General features: G+C 43.6%; 1 protein-coding gene across 1 annotated transcript in view; it reads left to right on the forward strand.

Annotated features, from left to right (window-relative positions):
* Window positions 1–22138, forward strand: part of kif6 (kinesin family member 6) — a 231250-nt gene that overhangs the window by 47699 nt on the left and 161413 nt on the right. Inside the window, exons 7-9 of the mRNA XM_029641050.2 lie at window positions 14738–14944; window positions 15322–15465; window positions 16735–16821. Of these exons, the coding sequence (XP_029496910.1) occupies window positions 14738–14944; window positions 15322–15465; window positions 16735–16821 (438 nt within the window). The remainder of the gene's footprint in view (window positions 1–14737; window positions 14945–15321; window positions 15466–16734; window positions 16822–22138) is intronic.

Here is a 22138-nt window from a genome sequence, read left to right on the forward strand (position 1 = left end):
TGCCTGATATTAAATTGCATTATTTTCGCCCGCTGTCTACACAACCTACCCCACAATTTCAAAGAGTATACTACATCGCTAGTGAATAGAATTTGCTAGTGAATTTCTGAAAAAAATGTCTGAAAGCAGTGTAACTCAACCTCAGAGCAAAACCCCTGAGCAAGCCTTTTCTGTATCCCAAATCAAAATAACATTTTAATTCATCACATGCGCCAAATACAACAGGCGTAGGCTTTACAGTGAAATGCTTACTTACGATCCCTTTCCCAATTATGCAGAGTTAAAAAGTATAAAAATTAGAGGAATAAAAACATATATTTTTTTAAATGATCACATAGGGTATATGGGTGTCATTTGGGACACAATCTCTGACAATCATTATGAATCTTCTGTATTATTGACAAATGCACTATGTATACCTTATGACAGTGTCGTATAGTCTAATTTTAGATGCTCTGTTGTCTCTGGAATCACCTTTTCCTTAGCAAAAGCCCTGAGGTCCCACTGTCCTTATGTTCACAACCTGTTGGACCTGGGTTTCGAACCGGAAACCTTCTGGTTGCTGGTCTGCTTCAACAAACTGGCTATGGGGGATTATTGTATTTGGGAACTCATATTGGGCACAAGGATACTCTTTCAGTGTTCCGAGCTCGACAACCTAGAGTCACTGTCTTAAGTTGTAAAATTCATTGTTTCTTGTTTTAGTCCTCTGGCGATCAAGCACAGCTGGGGAACACTGTGTATAACCCATGTGTCCATTCATAACAGTCCACCCACACAAATAACCTTTTGTTAAAGGTTCCTCTTTGGGGCTTGATCCTTCATTAGAAGCCCCTCGTGCTTCAAGGAACCCAAATAATCACTTTCAACATCAATTTATCCACATCAGACCACTGTGTTCCAGTTCCTCAAATTCTTTCTTTCATTCTTTATTTTCGTTCCCTTGTTCTCGCACTCTTGAGTACTCGCGCCAACACTCAGAAGACCATGATCTCATTGGCTCTGAGATCTGGTAGCTACATTTTTTTTTTTACATCAGATATGAAATACACATTTTAACCACCCTCCACCCCACCAGGAAGTCTTTCCTTTCATCTGTTCTCTGTCCCTCCCTCTATCCCTTCGTCCCTCACCTCTGGTCAGCCCACATGCGGGCCTCGCCCCTTTAACGCCATAATCACTCCCCCTCACTGCTAGTAGGATTTACTGTTCAGTACGCTTCTCCTGGTGGTCCTCACAAGCTGCATGCTGTCAGGGGGTCTTGCTCTTGTTTTTTTAAATATTTTTTTTACCCAAGCCCAAAGGTCCTCATTCACAGCTTGCCGACTCAGACCCATGCTCTCCATGTGTGGTCGACGTGTGGTCAGTGTTTGGTCAATGTGCGGTCAGAGGCACACAGAGGTGGTGCAGGGTCAGCTCGCTAGTGGACAAACAGACATTGGTCTGGTGGGTTTGAGTCATCCCTTTGTGTTGCTGTTTTCCACGAGAGGAGATATATTTGGGTAAAATAGGAGGTATAGAGAGGGGGGAATAGGGGAGAGAGAGTGGAAGAGGGAGGGAGTAATGAGTTAGTTATGTGACATTGGAAGAGGGAGATTGGTGAGGGAGTGGAAGAGAGACTGAAGATGACGAAATCGAAATGACCTTCCAGCTAGAGGATATGGCAATGGATTGGGCAAAGAGACAGAGAGGCAGTCCCTATCCTTTCCTATTTTCTATAGTGGAGAGAGAGTGTGATAATGCAGTCAGTCGGAGTCAAACCAATGTTTGCAGTGGTATAATCTAGCGGTCGACCGATTTATGATTTTTCAATACCGATGCCGATTCTTGGAGGACCAAAAAAAGCCAATACCGACTAATCGGACGATTTTATATATATATATATATATATATATTTTGTAATAATGACAATTACAACAATATTCAATGAACAATGAACACTTATTTTAAAGTAATATAATACATACAGTTGAAGTCGGAAGTTTACATACACTTAGATAACACATTTCTTGTTAACAAACTATAGTTTTGGCAAGTCGGTTAGGACATCTACTTTGTGCATGACACAAGTCATTTTTCCAACAATTGTTTACAGACAGATTATTTCACTTCACTTTCACTGTCACAATTCCAGTGGGTCAGAAGTTTACATACACTATGTTGACTGTGCCCTTAAACAGCTTTAAAATTCCAGAAAATGATGTCATGGCTTTAGAAGCTTCTGATCGGCTAATTGACATAACTTGAGTCAATTGGAGGTACCTGTGGATGTATTTTAAGGCCTACCTTCAAACTCAGTGCCTCTTTGCTTGACATCATGGGATCATCAGTAAGAATATTGTAGACCTCCACAAGTCTGGTTCATCCTTGGGAGCAATTTTCAAACGCCTGAAGGTGCCACGTTCATCTGTACAAACAATAGTATGCAAGTATAAACACCATGGGACCATGCAGCCGTCAAACAGTTTAGGAAGGAGACGCGTTCTGTCTCCTAGAGATGAACATACTTTGGTGCGATAAGTGCAAATCAATCCCAGAACAACAGCAAAGGACCTTGCGAAGATGCTCGAGGAAACAGGTACAAAAGTATCTATATCCACTGTAAAACGAGTCCTATACCGACATAACCTGAATAGCCACTCAGCAAGTAAGAAGTCACTGCTCCAAAACTGCCATAAAAAAGCCTGACTACGGTTTGCAACTGCACATGGGGACAAAGATTGTACTATTTGGAGAAATGTCTTCAGGTCTGATAAAACGAAAATAGAACTGTTTGGCCATAATGACCCTCGTTATGTTTGGAGGAATGAGGGGGAGGCTTGCAAGCCAAAGAAAACCATCCCAACCGTGAAGCACGGGGGTGGCAGCATCATGTTGTGGGGGTGCTTTGCTGCAGGAGGGACTGGTGCACTTTACCATTTAGATGGCATCATGAGGCAGGACAATTATGTGGATATATTGAAGCAACATCTCAAGACATCAGTCAGGAAGTTAAAGCTTGGTTGCAAATAGGTCTTCCAAATGGACAATGACCCCAAGCATACTTCCAAAGTTGTGGCAAAATGGCTTAAGGACAACAAAGTCCTGACCTCAATCCTATAGAAAATGTGTGGGCAGAAATGAAAAAGTATGTGCAAGCAAGAAGGTCTACAAACCTGACACAGTTACACCAGCTCTGTCAGGAGGAATGGGCCAAAATTCACCCAACTTATTGTGGGAAGCTTGTGGAAGGCTACCCTAAATGTTTGACCCAAGTTAATTAATTTAAAGGCAATGCTACCAAATATTAATTGAGGGAATGTAAACTTCTGACCCACTGGGAATGTGATGAAAGAAATAAAAGCTGAAATAAATCATTCTCTCTACTATTATTCTGACATTTCACATTCTTAAATTAAAGTGGTGATCCTAACTGACCTAAGACAGAGCATTTTTACTAGGATTAAATGTCAGGAATTGTGAAAAACTGAGTTTAAATGTATTTGTCTACTGTGTATGTAAACTTCCGACTTCAACTGTTAATAAAATCTATTTTGTCTCAAATAAATAATGAAACATGCTCAATTTGGTTCAAATAATGAAAAAACAGTGTTGGAGAAGAAAGTACAAGTGCAATATGTGCCATGTATAGAAGCTAACATTTAAGTTCCTTGCTCAGAACATATGAAAGCTGGTGGTTCAATATTCCCAGTTCTTCAATATTGCCAGTTAAGAAGTTTTAGGTTGTAGTTGTTATAGGAATTATGACCCGTCGACTATTTCTCTCTGTGCCATTTGTATTTCATATACCTTTGGCTATTGGATGTTCTAATAGTCGCTTTAGTATTGCCAGCCTAATCTCAGGAGTTGATCGGCTTGATGTCATAAACAGTGCTGTGAATCAAGCATTGCTAAGAGCTGCTGTCAAACGCAGTAAAGTTAGAATGAATGTTTACGAGCCTGCTGCTGCCTTCCACCGCTCAGTCAGACTGCTCTATCAAATATCTGTCCCGACATCTATCGACGGTAACTCCTCTCCCTGTTCGGGCGGTGCTCGGCGTCGCCGGTTTACTAGCCGCCACCGATCCCTTTTTCCTTTTCTGGTTGTTTTGTCTGTGTTCCTTTTCACACCTGGTTTCATTAGCGTTTATTTCTGTGTGTATGTAGGGCACCTGTTGCCTGCCTTAGTTCGTGCGGGATTAAGCTTGTGTATATTTACGCTCGATTATCTTTGATGTTTATTGTTTTCACTATTACACACATATATGCACGTTTCGGAACTTAGTTTGTTCTGCCGTGCGTTTTGCACGAGTTTCTGATTCTTCGAGAGCATAGTTTTTTATTTAGGATTTTTGGATTGGCTTGCAAAGAGCCAGGTTGCCCAAATTGTTGCATGTACCCTGACTCTACTTGCAAGAGAAGTGACACAATTTCCCTAGTTAATATTGCCTGCTAACATGAATTTGTTTTAACTATGCAGGTTTAAATATGCAGGTTTGAAAAAATATATACACTGCTCAAAAAAATAAAGGGAACACTAAAATAACACATCCTAGATCTGAATGAATGAAATATTCTTATTAAGTACTTTTTTCTTTACATAGTTGAATGTGCTGACAACAAAATCACACAAAAATTATCAATGGAAATCAAATTTATCAACCCATCGAGGTCTGGATTTGGAGTCACACTCAAAATTAAAGTGGAAAACCACACTACAGGCTGATCCAACTTTGATGTAATGTCCTTAAAACAAGTCAAAATGAGGCTCAGTAGTGTGTGTGGCCTCCACGTGCCTGTATGACCTCCCTACAACACCTGGGCATGCTCCTGATGAGGTGTTGGATGGTCTCCTGAGGGATCTCCTCCCAGACCTGGACTAAAGCATCCGCCAACTCCTGGACAGTATGTGGCGTTGGTGGATGGAGCGAGACATAATGTCCCAGATGTGCTGAATTGGATTCAGATCTGGGGAACGGGCGGGCCAGTCCATAGCATCAATGCCTTCCTCTTGCAGGAACTGCTGACACACTCCAGCCACATGAGGTCTAGCATGGCCTTGCATTAGGAGGAACCCAGGGCCAACCGCACCAGCATATGGTCTCACAAGGGGTCTGAGGATCTCATCTCTGTACCTAATGGCAGTCAGGCTATCTCTGGCGAGAACATGGAGGGCTGTGCGGCCCCCCAAAGAAATGCCACCCCACACCATGACTGACCCACCACCAAACCGGTTATGCTGGAGAATGTTGCAGGCAGCAGAACATTCTCCACGGCGTCTCTGGACTCTGTCACGTCTGTCACGTGCTCAGTGTGAACCTGCTTTCATCTGTGAAGAGCACAGGGTGCCAGTGGCGAATTTGCCAAACTTGGTGTTCTCCCCCACACGTGGACGTCGGGCCCTCATGCCACCCTCATGGAGTCTGTTTCTGACCGTTTGAGCAGACACATGCACATTTGTGGCCTGCTGGAGGTCATTTTGCAGGGCTCTGGCAGTGCTCCTCCTGCTCCTCCTTGCACAAAGGCGGAGGTAGCAGTCCTGCTGCTGGGTTGTTGCCCTCCTACGGCCTCCTCCACGTCTCCTGATGTACTGGCCTGTCTCCTGGTAGCGCCTCCATGCTCTGGACACTACGCTGACAGACACAGCAAACCTTCTTGCCACAGCTCGCATTGATGTCCCTTCCTGGATGAGCTGCACTACCTGAGCCACTTGTGTGGGTTGTAGACTCTGTCTCATGCTACCACTAGAGTGAAAGCACCGCCAGCATTCAAACGTGACCAAAACATCAGCCAGGAAGCATAGGAACTGAGAAGTGGTCTGTGGTTACCACCTGCAGAACCACTCCTTGGGGGTGTCTTGCTAATTGCCTATAATTTCCACCTGTTTTCTATTCCATTTGCACAACATCATGTGAAATTTATTGTCAATCAGTGTTGCTTCCTAAGTGGACAGTTTGATTTCACAGAAGTGTGATTGACTTGGAGTTACATTGTGTTGTTTAAGTGTTCCCTTTATTTTTTTGAGCAGTGTATGTTTTTCCCCTGTCTGTTTTTGTATGTTTATGGGGTTGGTCTGGTCTAGATGTTTTTATGTTTATGGTTGCCTAGATTGGTTCTCAATCAGAGGCAGCTGTTTATCGTTGTCTCTGACTGGGGACCATATTTAGGTAGCCATATTCCTTGGGTGTTTCGTGGGTTATTGTCTATGTGTTGTTGCCTGTGTCAGCACTCAGTTTATATAGCTTCACGTTCGTTTTGTTATTTTGTAAGTTTGTTTAGTGTTTCTTCGTTTTATTAAAAGAAGAATGTATTCAAATCACGCTGCGCCGTGGTCTCCTCCTTACAACGAATGTGACACGGAGATTGTTTGTTTGTGTGTAATGTGCATGTATAATGTTGGTGTGCGACGGGTTTTGTACCCACTTTTGTATATTTTTGTTTTTGGAGTTTTATCAGCATTTATTAAACAACTCCGTTTTTACCAAGTTCATTCTCCTGTGCCTGACTTCCCTGCCACCAACACGCGGCCATTACATACCTTAAGGGAAGATTTCGGCAGTACCTGTATGGTTAGTGAGAAAGTCCATATTGCAAATGTACGGTCCCTTACTAGACGTCCGAAATCGTTTGTAAAATTCGCGGACGGCGTTGGGCCGAGCGGCAGGGCCGGACCTACCAGGAAGTCATCAAATTAACTTTGTCGGACATTCGGTTTCCGTTTTACAAAAATAAATAAGATTTAGGTCATTTTTCCGCTGTCCCGGAAATTCCCACAAGAGGGCATAAGCAATCATATTGCTATTGGACAAAACATCACGATTCACGACGGGGCCTTATCTCGAAAACTGAAAATATTTAGAAGCCGAAACTCGGTGAGCGTAGGGGCGGCATAATGGGCAGTTGGCCCCGAACAAGATGGCGTCTAGGCCTCAACGGTTTTTGAGTTATGGCCATTTATCTGGGATTAAAGGTCCAAAATGAAAATAGAGAAATTATTTTTCCACTTCACGTCAAAGTCAAGGAGCCTCCGGTGTCAATAAAAAAAGAACCAGCCATTTATCTATCGTCATTTAAGAGAAATCGTACAACGACACCTTGGTGATGTTCACGGATAGGTGTTTTTTTTTCAACTGTTACAGATCCAGTTGCAGGGTGTTCTTACGAATCTTTTTAAAGTGTGCTGCGGAGCTCTGCGAGATTTCTGTGATTTTCTATAATTTTCTGAAATAACACACACTCACTAAACCCTCCGTAAATAACTCAGTTCTTAACGTAAAGACTTAAAACTCAGGATTCTGTAAAGGCATACGCCAATCATGATATGAGTTTATTTATAGCTTCCTGTGCCAACCGGAAGTGCCTTAAATGGTGTCACAGTGGCAGTTTCAAGGGTTAAAAAGGTCAGATCTTTTCAAAACTTCATATGTGTGATTAGGCAACCCCCATAAACTGTAAGTCAGTCATTTCTCCCAACAGATGTCAAAGAAAAGCTCTCTCTCACACACACACACACACACAGAAACACACACACAGCAAGGATGGAGTGACAAAGTGCGGTGCTTAAAGACACACAAAGCCTAAAAAGTGGGTTTGGTGTCAATTGGTATCAGTTTGGTGTCAGAATGACATCTAATTGACTGATGGACACTGACTTGCTAGTTGACTTTTGTACATTAGCAATATGTTTAAATGGAGAGGGACCATCACCAAAATGGCATTCTGAAATCAACACAAAAAATGGCATCACCATAGTCTCCAGACTGTGCCGAGTTCAACGAGACGCCCCGCTTGACCGTAGCTCGCTCTGAGTGCAGTGACCTTGAAAAAAAGCAGAACCAAAATGAAGCCTGGCCCTCAATGTAATTTGCTTTTGGGTGACAGTGAGAGAACCGTTAGGGTGAGAAGCACAATTCGACCTCAGGTACGTTCCTAAGGTCCTGAAATCACCTTATCAGTGTTGATCCATACACTGCCTGCAGTTTGATAGACATAGTGCATTCAACCCTGTGTAGATCAGTCAATTCTTAACTTAAAGACTTAAAACTCAGGATTCTGTAAGTGGCTATGTCAATCAAGACATGTGTTTACTTATAGCTTCCTGTGCCAACCGGAAGTGCCTTTAATTGGGTCACACTGTCTGTTTTGAAGGGTTAAAAAAGTCACATCTTTCCAAAACTTCATATGTGTGACTAGGTAAACCTCATGAACTGTAAATCAGTCATTTCTCCCAACAGATGTCAAAGAAAAGCTCTCACACACACACACAGCAAGGATGGAGTGAAAAAGGGCGGTGCTCAAAGACACAGAGAGCAGGCAATGGCATAAACATAATCTCTAGGCCGTGCCGAGTTCAACGAGATATCCCGCTTGACAGTAGCTCGCTCGGTCTGAGCGCAGCGACCATGAGAAAAGTAGGCCCAAAATTAAGCCTGCCCCACCACGTCATTTGCTTTTGGGTGACAGTGAGAGAACCTTTAGGGTGAGAAGCACAATTCGACCTCAGGTATGTTCCTAAGGTCCTTCCGATCCGTGCAAGCCTAACGTTGACCGTGTGGCATTAACCCTTAATAGTTAAAAGAAGGTGTTTACTTCAAAGTGTTTGCAACCCCCATGAACTGTAAATCAGTCATTTTTCCCATAAAATTTCAAAGGAAAACTAAATCACACAGACACACAACTTGCAAGGAGGGACGTATTGGGGTTTGTAGAGACAGACAGTGCCTCCAATAGTTAGCTTTGTTCGAGCTAAAAAAGAACCGTCAGACCTAGAGTTCCGAAACTTTAGAATCCTGTTCTAGACCTCAGGTCGATAGTGCGTGGTGAGTTACGTGGCTCTAGACGGTTCTCGGACCGAGAAACAGCTTCGTACATTTGCAATGACTTCAATTCATTTTGACCATTACGAAAATGGCGACATTTAGAAATGTCTCAGAGACACAAGACTAGGTGCATTGCGACCATCTCGGCCCATATAGACAGACCCCAACGTTTCGGTCCGATAGCTCATTCAAGGACCCCGTAGCAAGTCATAGAAAAAAGTGGATTTTCAGCACCAATTAGGGTTTTGCTCGGACACCAAATGACCGATCGAGCCGAAACTTGGGATTCGGGGTCGCCTCAGCTAGGCCTACACGTAAACATAAGAAATGGACCCACAGCTAGAACGTAACTATGTGTTTTATGTTTTTTTTATGGTTTGAACCGAAGGCGTTGTGAATTTTGGGCCAGCTCTGAAGTATGTGATAGTTGGCTACTAAACCAGTTGGAAAAAGTGGGTTTAGTGTCAGTTTGTATCAGTTTGGTGTCAGAATGATATCTAATTGACTGATGGACGGTGACTTGCTGGTGACTCTTGTCCATTTGCAATATGTTTAAACAGTGAGGTACCATCACCAAAAGTGACATTCTGAAATCAACCCTAACGAGCCATTGAGATGAACCAGAATCACTGCCCAGCCATCCCGAGTTCATCGGGCCAGTCAATTTCACATTCCTGCAGGATTTTTATAGCATGACAAATTCGTGATGGTACCTGCCCATTGAACCATATTGCAAATGCACAGTGACTTTGCAAAAGTGTGAAAACATAAACAAATGGACATGATGAAATCAACACAACGAGTGACGGAAAGGTACAACTATCACTGCTCGGCCATCCTGTGTTCATCAGGCCAGTCAATTTTGCATTTTTGAGCATGTCAAATTTCATATGGTAAATGTCCATTGAAACATATTGCAAATGCACGTGCATTTGCAATATGATTCTATAGTGAAAAAACATCACCAAATGGACAAGATGAAATCAACACAACGAGTGATGGAAAGGTACAACTATCACTGCCCGGCCATCCTGTGTTCCCATAGCGGGCATTACTATCAGAATGACCGGTAAATGCATTTACAACCATATTTTTATTTTTGGGTTACCAGTTGCACAACAATGCACGTGCATTTGCAATATGATTGTATAGTGAAAAAACATCACCAAATGGACATGATGAAATCAACACAACGAGTGATGGAAAGGTACAACTATCACTGCTAGGCCATCCTGTGTTCATCAGACCAGTCAATTTTGCATTTTGGAGCATGTCAAATTTCATATGGTAAATGTCCATTGAAACATATTGCAAATGCACGTGCATTTGCAATATGATTGTATAGTGAAAAAACATCACCAAATGGACATGATGAAATCAACAAACGAGTGATGGAAAGGAACAACTATCACTGCCCGGCCATCCCGAGTTCATCAGGCCAGTCAATTTTGCATTTCTGCAGGATTTTTGAGCATGTCAAATTTCTTATGGCATTTGGCCCACAAAAAAATTCCTTATGCACAAGTTAAAAAAAATAAAAAATAAATATGATAATAAAATACGACTAAAGTATGTTGATACAGTTCTTATACGTGTGTAATTGACACAGAATTCGAAAGAATTTCGAAAAACGGTCCAGAAAGCACTTTTTTAAGGGTGTGTGAAGTTTTTTACAAAATTTTGACATTTTTGACTTTTGACTTTTGACTTCCTATGAAATCATATTGAAATTGGACAAAACATATTACTTATGCGCATGTAAAAAAAAAAAAAAAGATCATAAAATTGGACAAAAGTATATTCATACAGTTCTTACACATGTGTAATTGACAAAAAAATCGAAAGAATTTCAAAAAACGGTCCAGAAAGCACTTTTTTAAGGGGTGATAAGTTTTTGACAAAAAAAATCATATTTTCAAAATTTTGCTTTTGGACATTGACTTGGGTTACATTTCCAATATGAAAAACCACGGTGGAGTGGATTCGCCACCTGTTGAATTTTTAAAGTGTTACAACTGGCAATTGCCATATGGCATTTGCAATACACTTTGCATGAATCAACGCCGAATTGGGTGGTATTGGACAATGTGTATATGGTTTGTCCGATGCCAATGACTTCCCATTCATTTTTGTCCAATACAGGGGGGTAATTCCCTTACATATATGCAACACAGGACAAGATAGTGCCCCCTAGCTTCAAGAGGTTTTAACTATTTTTATGTTTGGAAAAATAACCTTCCCAAAGTAAACGGCCTATTTCTCAGGACCAGATGCTAGAATATGCATATAATTGACAGATTAGAATAGAAAACACTTTAAAGTTTCCAAAACTGTCAGAATATTGTCTGTGAGTATAACAGAACTGATATTGCAGGCGAAACCCTGAGTAAAATCAAACCAGGAAGTGGCTTCTATTTTGAAAACTCCATGTTCCATAGCCTCCCATTGCTCCATTTAAAGGGATATCAACCAGATTCCTTTTCTTATCGCTTCCTCAAGGTGTCAACAGCCTTTAGACATAGTTTCAGGCTTTTATTTTGAAGAATGAGCGTGAACGACCACATTGCGTAAGTGGATAGGTGGGTGCTCTCAGAGTGAATTGTGCGCAAAAGAGAAAGGCGGCCATAGTTTGCCCCGGTCCTAGTGAAAAGCCAACTGTCCCGGTTGATATATTATCGAATATATATTTGAAAAACACCCTGAGGATTGATTATAAAAAACGTCTCGCATGTTTCTGTGGACATTATGGATATAATTTGGAATTTTTGTCTGCGTTGTCGTGACCGCTCTTTCCGGTGGATTCCTGGGCATAACGCACCAAACTAACGGAGGTATTTGGATATAAAAAACATCTTTATGGAACAAAAGGAACATTTAGACAACAAACTGGGAGTCTCGTGAGTGAAAACATCCGAAGATCATCAAAGGTAAACGATTCATTTGATTGCTTTTCTGATTTTCGTGACCAAGTTACCTGATGCTAAGTGTACTTATTGTTTTGTCGAGCGATAAACTTACACAAATGTTTGTATTGCTTTCGCTGTAAAGCATAATTTCAAAATCTGAGACAACAGGTATTGCACTTGGGATTTCATGAATATGAATATTTTCTAGTAATATTATTTGACTGTGGCGCTATGCTATTCAGCGTTGCTGATGACAATTATCCCGTATCCGGTATGGGTGGTTCAGAGGCGTAGTAATATCATCAATCATGTGTAGTTAACTAGTAATTATGTGAAGATTAATATTTTTTATGTGGTAAGTTTAATGCTTGCTAAGCACCTTACCTTGGCTCCTTGCTGCACTCGCGTAACAGGTGATCAGCCTACTTCGCAGTTTCCTCGTTGAATGCAATGTAATCTGCGTCCATAAATGCTGATTACCGATTGTTATGAATACTTGAAGTTGGCCATAAGCAGCGGCTTAGACCGCTGGAACACCCCTGGTGACATGAGGAATATTTTAACTGGTGTGCTGGTTTTTGCATCACTGATTATTTGGACTAATCACGATTTTGTGGTGGTGTACCTACATGTACACTTTTTGACTTTCGGAAAGGGGAGGGCTTAATTCGGCCCATGGACTTGGCTGAGATGATATCAGAGTGGGTGTGGGTGTGGACTCCAAAGAGGATGGTTCCACCACTTGCACTAGGCCAAACTGTGTCTGTCTGTCTTGTCCTGTTCCCTGACTCTCTCTGGGCCCACCGCTATTTTTAACCCTCAGAAAATCACCCTCAGCATTTTTGTACATCCCCAACCAGATGTTTATTGCTCGTCATTCACACATGTCAGGGCTTTGATGTTGTCCTTCCCACTGAGGGGAAAGGAGGGATAGGGAGAGAGAGCATGCCCTTGTGGTGATGATGTACTAGCTGGTGTATACACTGAGTATACAAAAGGAACACCTTCCTAATATTGAGTTGCACCCCCTTTTGCCCTCAGAACAGCCTCAGTTTGTTGGGACATGGACTCTAGAAGGTGTTGAAAGCGCTCCACAGGTCAACAATTCCTTCGACCCCACAGGTCAACTGCTTCCCGCAATTGTGTCAAGTTTGCTGGATGTCCTTTGGGTGGTTGACTATTCTTGATACACACGGTAAACTGTTGAGTGTAAAAAAAACAGCAGCGTTGCAGTTCTTGACACAAACCTGTGCGCCTGGCACCTACTACCATACCCCGTTCAAAGGCACTTCCATGTTTCGTCTTGCCCAACCTCTGAATTGCAGACATACACAATCCATGTCTCCAATTTATTTTGTATTTTTTACCAGGCAAGTCAGTTAAGAACAAATTCTTATTTTCAATGACGGCCTAGGAACAGTGAGTTAACTGCCTGTTCAGGGGCAGAACGACAGATTTGTACCTTGTTAGCTCGGGGGTTTGAACTTGCAACCTTCCGGTTACTAGTCCAACACTCTAACCACTAGGCTACCCTGCCGCCCCCAATTGTCTCAAGGCCTAAAAATCCTTCTTTAAGCTGTCTCCTCACCTTAAACTTCACTGTTTGAAATGGATTTAATAATGGAAATCAATAAGGGATCATATCTTTCATCTGGTCTATGTCATGGAAAGAGCAGGTGTTCTTAATTTTTTTGTATATAGTGTAGATTACGGAGGTATAATAAGAACTGGAGCCTGCATTCAAGATGTCCGCCCGTTGTTTGCAAGGTAATCTACTCACGTTCGCATATGCCGATTGATGGACCGTCTATATACGGGTTGCATCCGGTTTATTCGGACCAACATCACATGCCCATTAACACTTGGGAGCTGCAACGACATCATCCAAAAACTAGGCAGACATTAGATACATTTTTAAGGTTGATATCTGTGAATGATGAAGAAAAATAATCGGCCTCCGCGACAGTTATAATTCATTGGTTGTTTTGTTCACAAAGATGATGAATAAAGTGTTTTATTAGGAATTTTCTAGTCTGACTTATCTATGTGGCTTTGAATGGAAATTGTCTTTCTGGGCTGAGCGTCAGTTGAACTGCAGTACCGAAGCAAAACTGTAGGAGCAGTCGAGACCATGCTTCTCGACCAGAACCCTGGTCCCTTGATATAGACGGGGAAATACACCGTCCCCTGTCTTTTGATCTGGTATAAGCAGAAGTCATCTTTGTAATGTCAAACTGATTTGCTTTCATGGAGGACTGGCCTGAATTGTGAGGATGACCAAAATATTCCTCATGTCGTACTCCGGTGGAAGAAGTTTGATCCAAATTGGATGTTGGTACTTTACCATATTTTTTTAATATTACCCTAATCCTATAAATTTAAATAGCCAATTTTGGTGCAATCAATTATCTTAATTTCTCCAAGATAAAATTACATTTCAGCAAAATAATGTTTCAGGAATGCAAATCTTACCAATTTCATAGCAATCTGAGATGGTGGGTGTCGTGGCTTGCTGAAATGACATGGGAATGCCTGTAGTAAGATGGTATTATGCCTCTTTCTCAATTCGTCTTTCTGCGAGTCCTCGCTCTTATCTCCTTGCCTCCTGTTTAACCATATTGGAGAAGGTCCAATGTCCCTCTACGCAGAACTTCTCATCAAATGCCTTTTGTAAAGGAGGTTAGGAGCGAGGATGCAAAGAATTGAGGAAAGATCAATTTAGAAAGAGCTTGTGTCAATGTCTGGACAGTCATTTCAGGCATTTCGTGTTGTGGGGGTGTTTTTCGACAGTACCTACTAGAGAGCGCATTGCAGAAATGATCGGTGATTAGGCCTAGATGCAAAGTGTGGGTACCATCACTATGCCTGCCTCTCTCTCTTTCTCCCTTCCCTCTATCTCCTCTCTCTCGCCTCTTCTTTCTCTGTGTCAGTTTGCATACCTTTTATTGTGAAGAGGAGTAAATACTTACATTGGGTATACAACCTCTCTACCTCCCCCTCTCTGCCCCTTTTCTCTACTTCTTCCCTACCCAGACCCCTATGAACCAGGCATCCACGCGTTCTCACTGCATCTTCACCATGCACGTTTGTGGCCGTGAGCCCGGCTCGGTCACCGTGCGGCGTTCCAAGCTACATCTGGTGGACCTGGCAGGCTCGGAGCGGGTGGGCAAGACAGGCGTGTGTGGGCAGCTGCTCACAGAGGCCAAGTACATCAACCTGTCACTGCACTACCTGGAGCAGGTCAGAGTTCAGAGGTCACATGGGGTTTAAATAGGGAGGGGAACAAGGTCATACAAGGGGGAGAGCAGAGAGGAGGAGGAGGAGGGTTGTTGTGGGTTTTACGCATACTCCCTCACAGACATAGAAGATGTGTCCAGGTGTCGTAAAAAAGTTCCTAGCCATTCTACTATGTTTGATGTCATCCTTCTGAATGCACCTTAAATCTCTGAACAATTCATAGTTGGAGTATTTCTGTCCATCAGCCGAAACGCTTGTTTTTGCACTTGTTGCCTCTTAATTAATAAAATAGCATAAAAGAATGCGGAACCTGTATACGTCTGATCTAGTACTCAAATTTCTCTTCGTCTTCCCCTTTCTTCCCTCTCTCTCTGAGTCAGGTCATCATTGCTCTCTCAGAGAAGAACCGCTTGCACATTCCCTACCGAAATTCCATGATGACGTCGGTGCTGCGGGACAGCCTGGGAGGGAACTGCATGACCACCATGATCGCCACTGTGTCTGTGGACAAGAGAAATGTTGATGTAAGTGTTCCCCATTCACCATGGGCCAAATCCTATAGTTTGTAACCAGCGAACATTTGGTGCAAATTTCCCATTGACATTAAAGACCCAATTCTTTATTCTGAAAAGCGTCTGCACCTTTAATGCATGATTTATAGAAGTCAAACTTTTGGATTTCAAATTAGGTTGTGGAAAAAAACATGGAAACAATTGGGTAAACGAGGGACAACAAAATGACAATGCCTTGCAACATTTACCTGGAGCTAACTCTGCAGATAGCACTACTGGGTGATGTGAAAAGTCATAGTCAATCAATCAATAATATAATAATACTTTTACCAAAAATGTTAATCTATAATTTACAATCTGTAGAAACTCTGACAATAGAAAGGTTATTTTGTGAAACATCATTTGAAAAATATATAGCTAATAGAAATCCAATATGGATGGTGTTAAGAGATATAGATGGGAGGGGTTGAATGGAGCTGAAGGGCAGGACTAATAACAACAAGATAACTTATGTAAAATGTATATTGGTTCAGAACGTTTGTGAAACAGCACAGTTAAAAATATATGGCAACTTGAAATCAAACTGGATAGTCTTCAGAAATAGATTGGAGGGGTTGAAGGTAGCGGAAGGACAGGAGTAAAAACAAACAAAAGATAACAATTGTAAAATAGATTGTGTCCTTTAAATGTATATAGTATGCATAAGCTGGAAGTAAGTGTTGTTCATTAGTTTACTCCAATTAGTGGAGGGGTTGTATGGTTTGTGGAAAATTGTAAAGGAAAATATATTTACATTTATAAAAACCTGTTTTCGCTTGGAAATTATTGGTTATTGTGTGTAGATTGCTGAAAAAATTATAATTATCATCTTATTTTAGAACAAGGCTGTAACGTAACAAAATGTGGACAAAGTCAAGGGATCTGAATATATTTACTTTTTTTATGGGGGTTTGGAAATGATGCAGACCATTACGATGATAGAAGTTACAATCTATCTACAATATTAAAGCTGATCTACCCCCCCACAAAAAAAAATATATGACAATGCCTCCATCTACAGAGCATAGTATTTATGACCTTAAATGCTGTCGCAGGGACAGTTTTTGTCTTTAGTTGGATGGGGTTAAGATCAAGTCTGTGTTAGGGAAAGCTTGAATTATTTGTTTAGTTCATTAAGGAACTGTAATTGGAAATGAGGAAATTATAGCCATTCAGATTCAACTATCTCACCGTCTCTCTCTTTCCCTCCTCTCTTCCTCTCCTCTTTCCTCCGTCTATCAGGAATCCATCTCCACATGTCGCTTTGCCCAGCGGGTCGCTCTGATCAGGAACGAGGCTCTGCTGAATGAAGAGATGGACCCTGCCCTGGTCTGTCTGTCCGTTCATCCGTCTGTCTCTCAGTATTTGTCTGGCTTTCTGTCTGTCTGTCCACCCATTCGTTAGCCTGTCTGTCACTGTTGGCCTGTCCGTCCATCCATTCTTACATTTGTCCTTCCTTATGTTTGTCCATCTGGTGTGTCCTCTCCTGGTCTCCGTCACCCAGGATGAGCCCCCCCCTCCTCCTCTGTGTGGTATTTAGACTGTTGCACAGGGCTGTTTGTGTTCTAGTGCTGTGTGTATGCTAGAACGCATTTTTCAGCCCAATACCTCAAGTCACAGCCTTTTCTTTGGATATAGCCAGTTGGCGAAGGAACATACTACAGCGTGTGTACACATTAACACACACACACACACACACACACACACACACACACACACACACACACACACACACACAGGCTTGCCGCTTGATGAAGATTAATTAGAGGCCATATTTTCTGGTGGTGCTGTTTTAATGACAAACAGATGTATGAAAAGAGACAATGTGCGCTCATTGATTGCTTTTCGAAAAACCTTGAGGGGATATTTTGGTGCTCCAAGTAAAAAAATAAAACTGTACAGAATTATATAGCAATTCAAGTCTTCTTTCTGTGGAAACAGTAGGTCAATTGGGGTACTGTGGATGATCTGTGCTCCCCCCACAACCTTGAAACTATAAGTATATTTTCAACCCTCTCTTTCTCTCATTTCCCTCTCTTCCCCCTCCTTCCCTGTTTCTCGCTCTCTATGTTGCCCCTGTGCTTAAAACAATGACGTCAATTATGCATCTTTAAATAGGCATATCTGTTGGCAGACCCGGTTGTCTCTTCATAGGCGTCTGCACCCTGCCCAAAGGACAAACCTGGAGGAAACACTGACCATGATATCCCCTCCTGTATGCTATGAGGATATAGCTGTGTGTATTATTGTACGGGGCTTGGCTGGCATTACCAAACCCTGCAGAGGTATTTTTAAGAGAGTCTGCGGCTGTCCGTTAATTGAGCTGGTGTCTGTGCTGGCTGGTTTAAGTTGAGTAGTAGCTGCCCTTTCAGCTCTGGGTAGTAGTGTACTACTCTGCAGGTCTTTTCTCCAGAGAAAGCTTTCTCACTCACTCACGCATTCACTCACTCACTCACTCACTGGAAACACTCACTCAATGGACTCACTCATTCACCGGGCACTCACTCACTCACTCACTCACTCACTCACTCACTCACTCACTCACTCACTCACTCACTCACTCACTCACTCACTCACTCACTCACCGGGCACTCACTCACTCACTCACTCACTGGACACACTCACTCACTCACTCACTGGACACACTCACTCACTGGACACACTCACTCACTGGACTCACTCACTCACTGGACTCACTCACTCACTGGACTCACTCACTCATTCACTCACTGGACACTCACTCACTCACTGGACACACTCACTCACTCATTCACTGGACTCACTCACTCACTGGACACACTCATTCACTGGACACTCACTCACTGGACTCACTCACTCAATGGACTCACTCACTCAATGGACTCACTCACTCAATGGACTCACTCACTCAATGGACACACTCACTCAATGGACACACTCACTCACTGGACTCACTCACTGGACTCACTCATTCACTGGACTCGCTCACTCACTGGACTCACTCACTGGACACACTCACTGGACTCACTCACTGGACTCACTCACTCACTCACTGGACTCACTCACTCACTGGACTCACTCACTGGACTCACTCACTGACTCACTCACTGGACTCACTCATTCACTGGACTCACTCACTCACTGGACTCACTCACTCACTGGACTCACTCACTCACTGGACTCACTCATTCACTGGACTCACTCACTCACTCCCTGGACTAACTCACTCACTCACTCACTCACTGGAAACACTCACTCAATGGACTCACTCATTCACCGGGCACTCACTCACTCACTCATTCACCGGGCACTGACTCACTCACTCACTGGACACACTCACTCACTCACTCACTGGACACACTCACTCACTGGACACACTCACTCACTGGACTCACTCACTCACTGGACTCACTCACTCAATGGTCTCACTCACTCAATGGACTCACTCACTCATTCACTCACTGGACACTCACTCACTCACTGGACACACTCACTCACTCATTCACTGGACTCACTCACTCACTCACTCACTCACTCACTCACTGGACTCACTCATTCACTGGACTCGCTCACTCACTCAATGGACTCACTCACTGGACACACTCACTGGACTCACTCTCTGGACTCACTCACTCACTCACTGGACTCACTGACTCACTGGACTCACTCACTGGACACACTCACTCACTCACTGGATTCACTCACTCACTGGACTCACTCACTCCCTCACTGGACTCAGTCACTCAATGGACACACTCACTCAATGGACACACTCACTCACTGGACTCACTCACTCACTCAATGGACACACTCACTCACTGGACTCACTCACTGGACACACTCACTCACTCATTCACTGGACTCACTCACTGGACACACTCACTCACTCACTCACTGGACACACTCACTCACTGGATTCACTCACTGGACACACTCACTCACTCACTCACTGGACACACTCACTCACTGGATTCACTCACTGGACACACTCACTCACTCACTCAATGGACTCACTCACTCACTGGACTCCCTCACTCACTCACTGGACACACTCATTCACTGGACACACTCACTCACTGGACTCACTCACTCACTGGACTCACTCACTCACTGGACTCATTCACTCACTCACTGGACTCATTCACTCACTCACTGGTCTCACTCACTCACTGGACTCACTCACTGGACACACTTACTCACTCACTGGACTCACTCACTCACTGACTCACTACATTTACATTTCATTTAGCAGACGCTCTTATCCAGAGCGACTTACTTACTCACTCACTGGACTCACTCACTCACTGGACTCACTCATTCACTCACTGGACTCATTCACTCACTCACTGGTCTCACTCACTCACTGGACTCACTCACTGGACACACTTTCTCACTCACTGGACTCACTCACTCACTGACTCACTACATTTACATTTCATTTAGCAGACGCTCTTATCCAGAGCGACTTACTTACTCACTCACTGGACTCCCTCACTCACTGGACTCACTCATTCACTCACTGGACTCACTCACTCACTGGACTCACTCACTGGACACACTCACTCACTCACTGGACTCCCTCACTCACTCACTGGACTCACTCACTCACTGGACTCACTCACTGGACTAACTCATTGACTCACTCACTGGACACACTCATTCACTGGACACACTCACTCACTGGACACACTCACTCACTGGACTCACTCACGGGACTCACTCACTCAATGGACTCACTCACTCACTCACTCACTGGACTCACTCACTCACTGGACACACTCATTCACTGGACACACTCACTCACTGGACTCACTCACTCACTGGACTCACTCACTCACTGGACTCATTCACTCACTCACTGTATTCATTCACTCACTCACTGGACTCACTCACTCACTGGACTCACTCACTGGACACACTCACTCACTCACTCACTGGACTCACTCACTCACTCACTCACTCACTGGACTCACTTACTCACTCACTGGACTCACTCACTCACTGGACTCACTCATTCACTGGAGTCACTCACTCACTGGGCTCACTCACTGGACTCCCTCACTCCCTCACTGGACTCACTCACTCACTGGACTCACTCATTGACTCACTCATTGACTCACTCATTCACTGGACACACTCATTCACTGGACACACTCACTCACTGGACACACTCACTCACTGGACTCACTCATTCACTGGACTCACTCACTGGACACACTCATTCACTCACTCACTGGATACACTCACTCACTAGACACATTCACTCACTGGACACACTCACTCACTGGACACACTCACTGGACTCACTCACTCATTCACTGGACTCACTCACTCACTGGACTCACTCACTCAATGGACTCACTCACTCAATGGACACACTCACTCACTGGACTCACTCACTCAATGGACTCACTCACTCAATGGACACACTCACTCACTGGACTCACTCACTCAATGGACACACTCACTCAATGGACACACTCACTCAATGGACTCACTCACTCAATGGACACACTCACTCACTGGACTCACTCACTCAATGGACTCACTCACTCACTGGACACACTCACTCAATGGACTCACTCACTCAATGGACACACTCACTCAATGGACACACTCACTCAATGGACACACTCACTCACTGGACTCACTCACTCAATGGACTCACTCACTCAATGGACTCACTCACTCAATGGACACACTCACTCAATGGACACACTCACTCACTGGACTCACTCACTCACTCACTCACTCACTCACTGGACTCACTCACTCACTGGACACACTCACTCAATGGACACACTCACTCACTGGACACACTCACTCACTGGACACACTCACTCACTCATTCACTCACTCACTCACTCACTGGACACACTCACTCACTCACTCACTCACTGGACTCACTCACTCACTGGACACACTCACTCACTCATTCACTGGTCTCACTCACTCACTGGGCTCACTCACTGGACACACTCACTCACTGGACACACTCACTCACTGGACTCACTCACTCAATGGACTCACTCACTCACTCAATGGACTCTCTCACTCACTCGACTCACTCACTCAATGGACTCACTCATTCACTGGACTCACTCACTCACTGGACTCACTCATTCACTGGACACATTCACTCACTGGATACACTCACTCACTGGACACACTCACTCACTCACGAACTGGACACCCTCACTCACTCACTCACTGGACACACTCACCCACTCACTCACTGGACACACTCACTCACTCATTCACTGGACACACTCATTCACTGGACACACTCACTCACTGGACACACTCTCTCACTCACTCACTCACTTACTGGACACCCTCACTCACTCACTCACTCACTGGACACACTCACTCACTCATTCACTGGACACACTCATTCACTGGACACACTCACTCACTGGACACACTCACTCACTCACTCACTCACTGGACTCACTCACTCACTCATTCACTGGACACACTTACTCACTGGATACACTCACTCACGGGACACACTCATTCACTGGACACACTCACTCACTGGACTCACTCACTCACTCACTCACACACTGGACACACTCACACACTGGACTCACTCACTCACACTCACTCACTCACTCACTCACTGGATACACTCACTCACGGGACTCACTCACTCACGGGACACACT

Source organism: Oncorhynchus nerka, linkage group LG28 (genome assembly GCF_034236695.1).
Source record: "Oncorhynchus nerka isolate Pitt River linkage group LG28, Oner_Uvic_2.0, whole genome shotgun sequence".
Classification (NCBI taxonomy): domain Eukaryota; kingdom Metazoa; phylum Chordata; class Actinopteri; order Salmoniformes; family Salmonidae; genus Oncorhynchus; species Oncorhynchus nerka.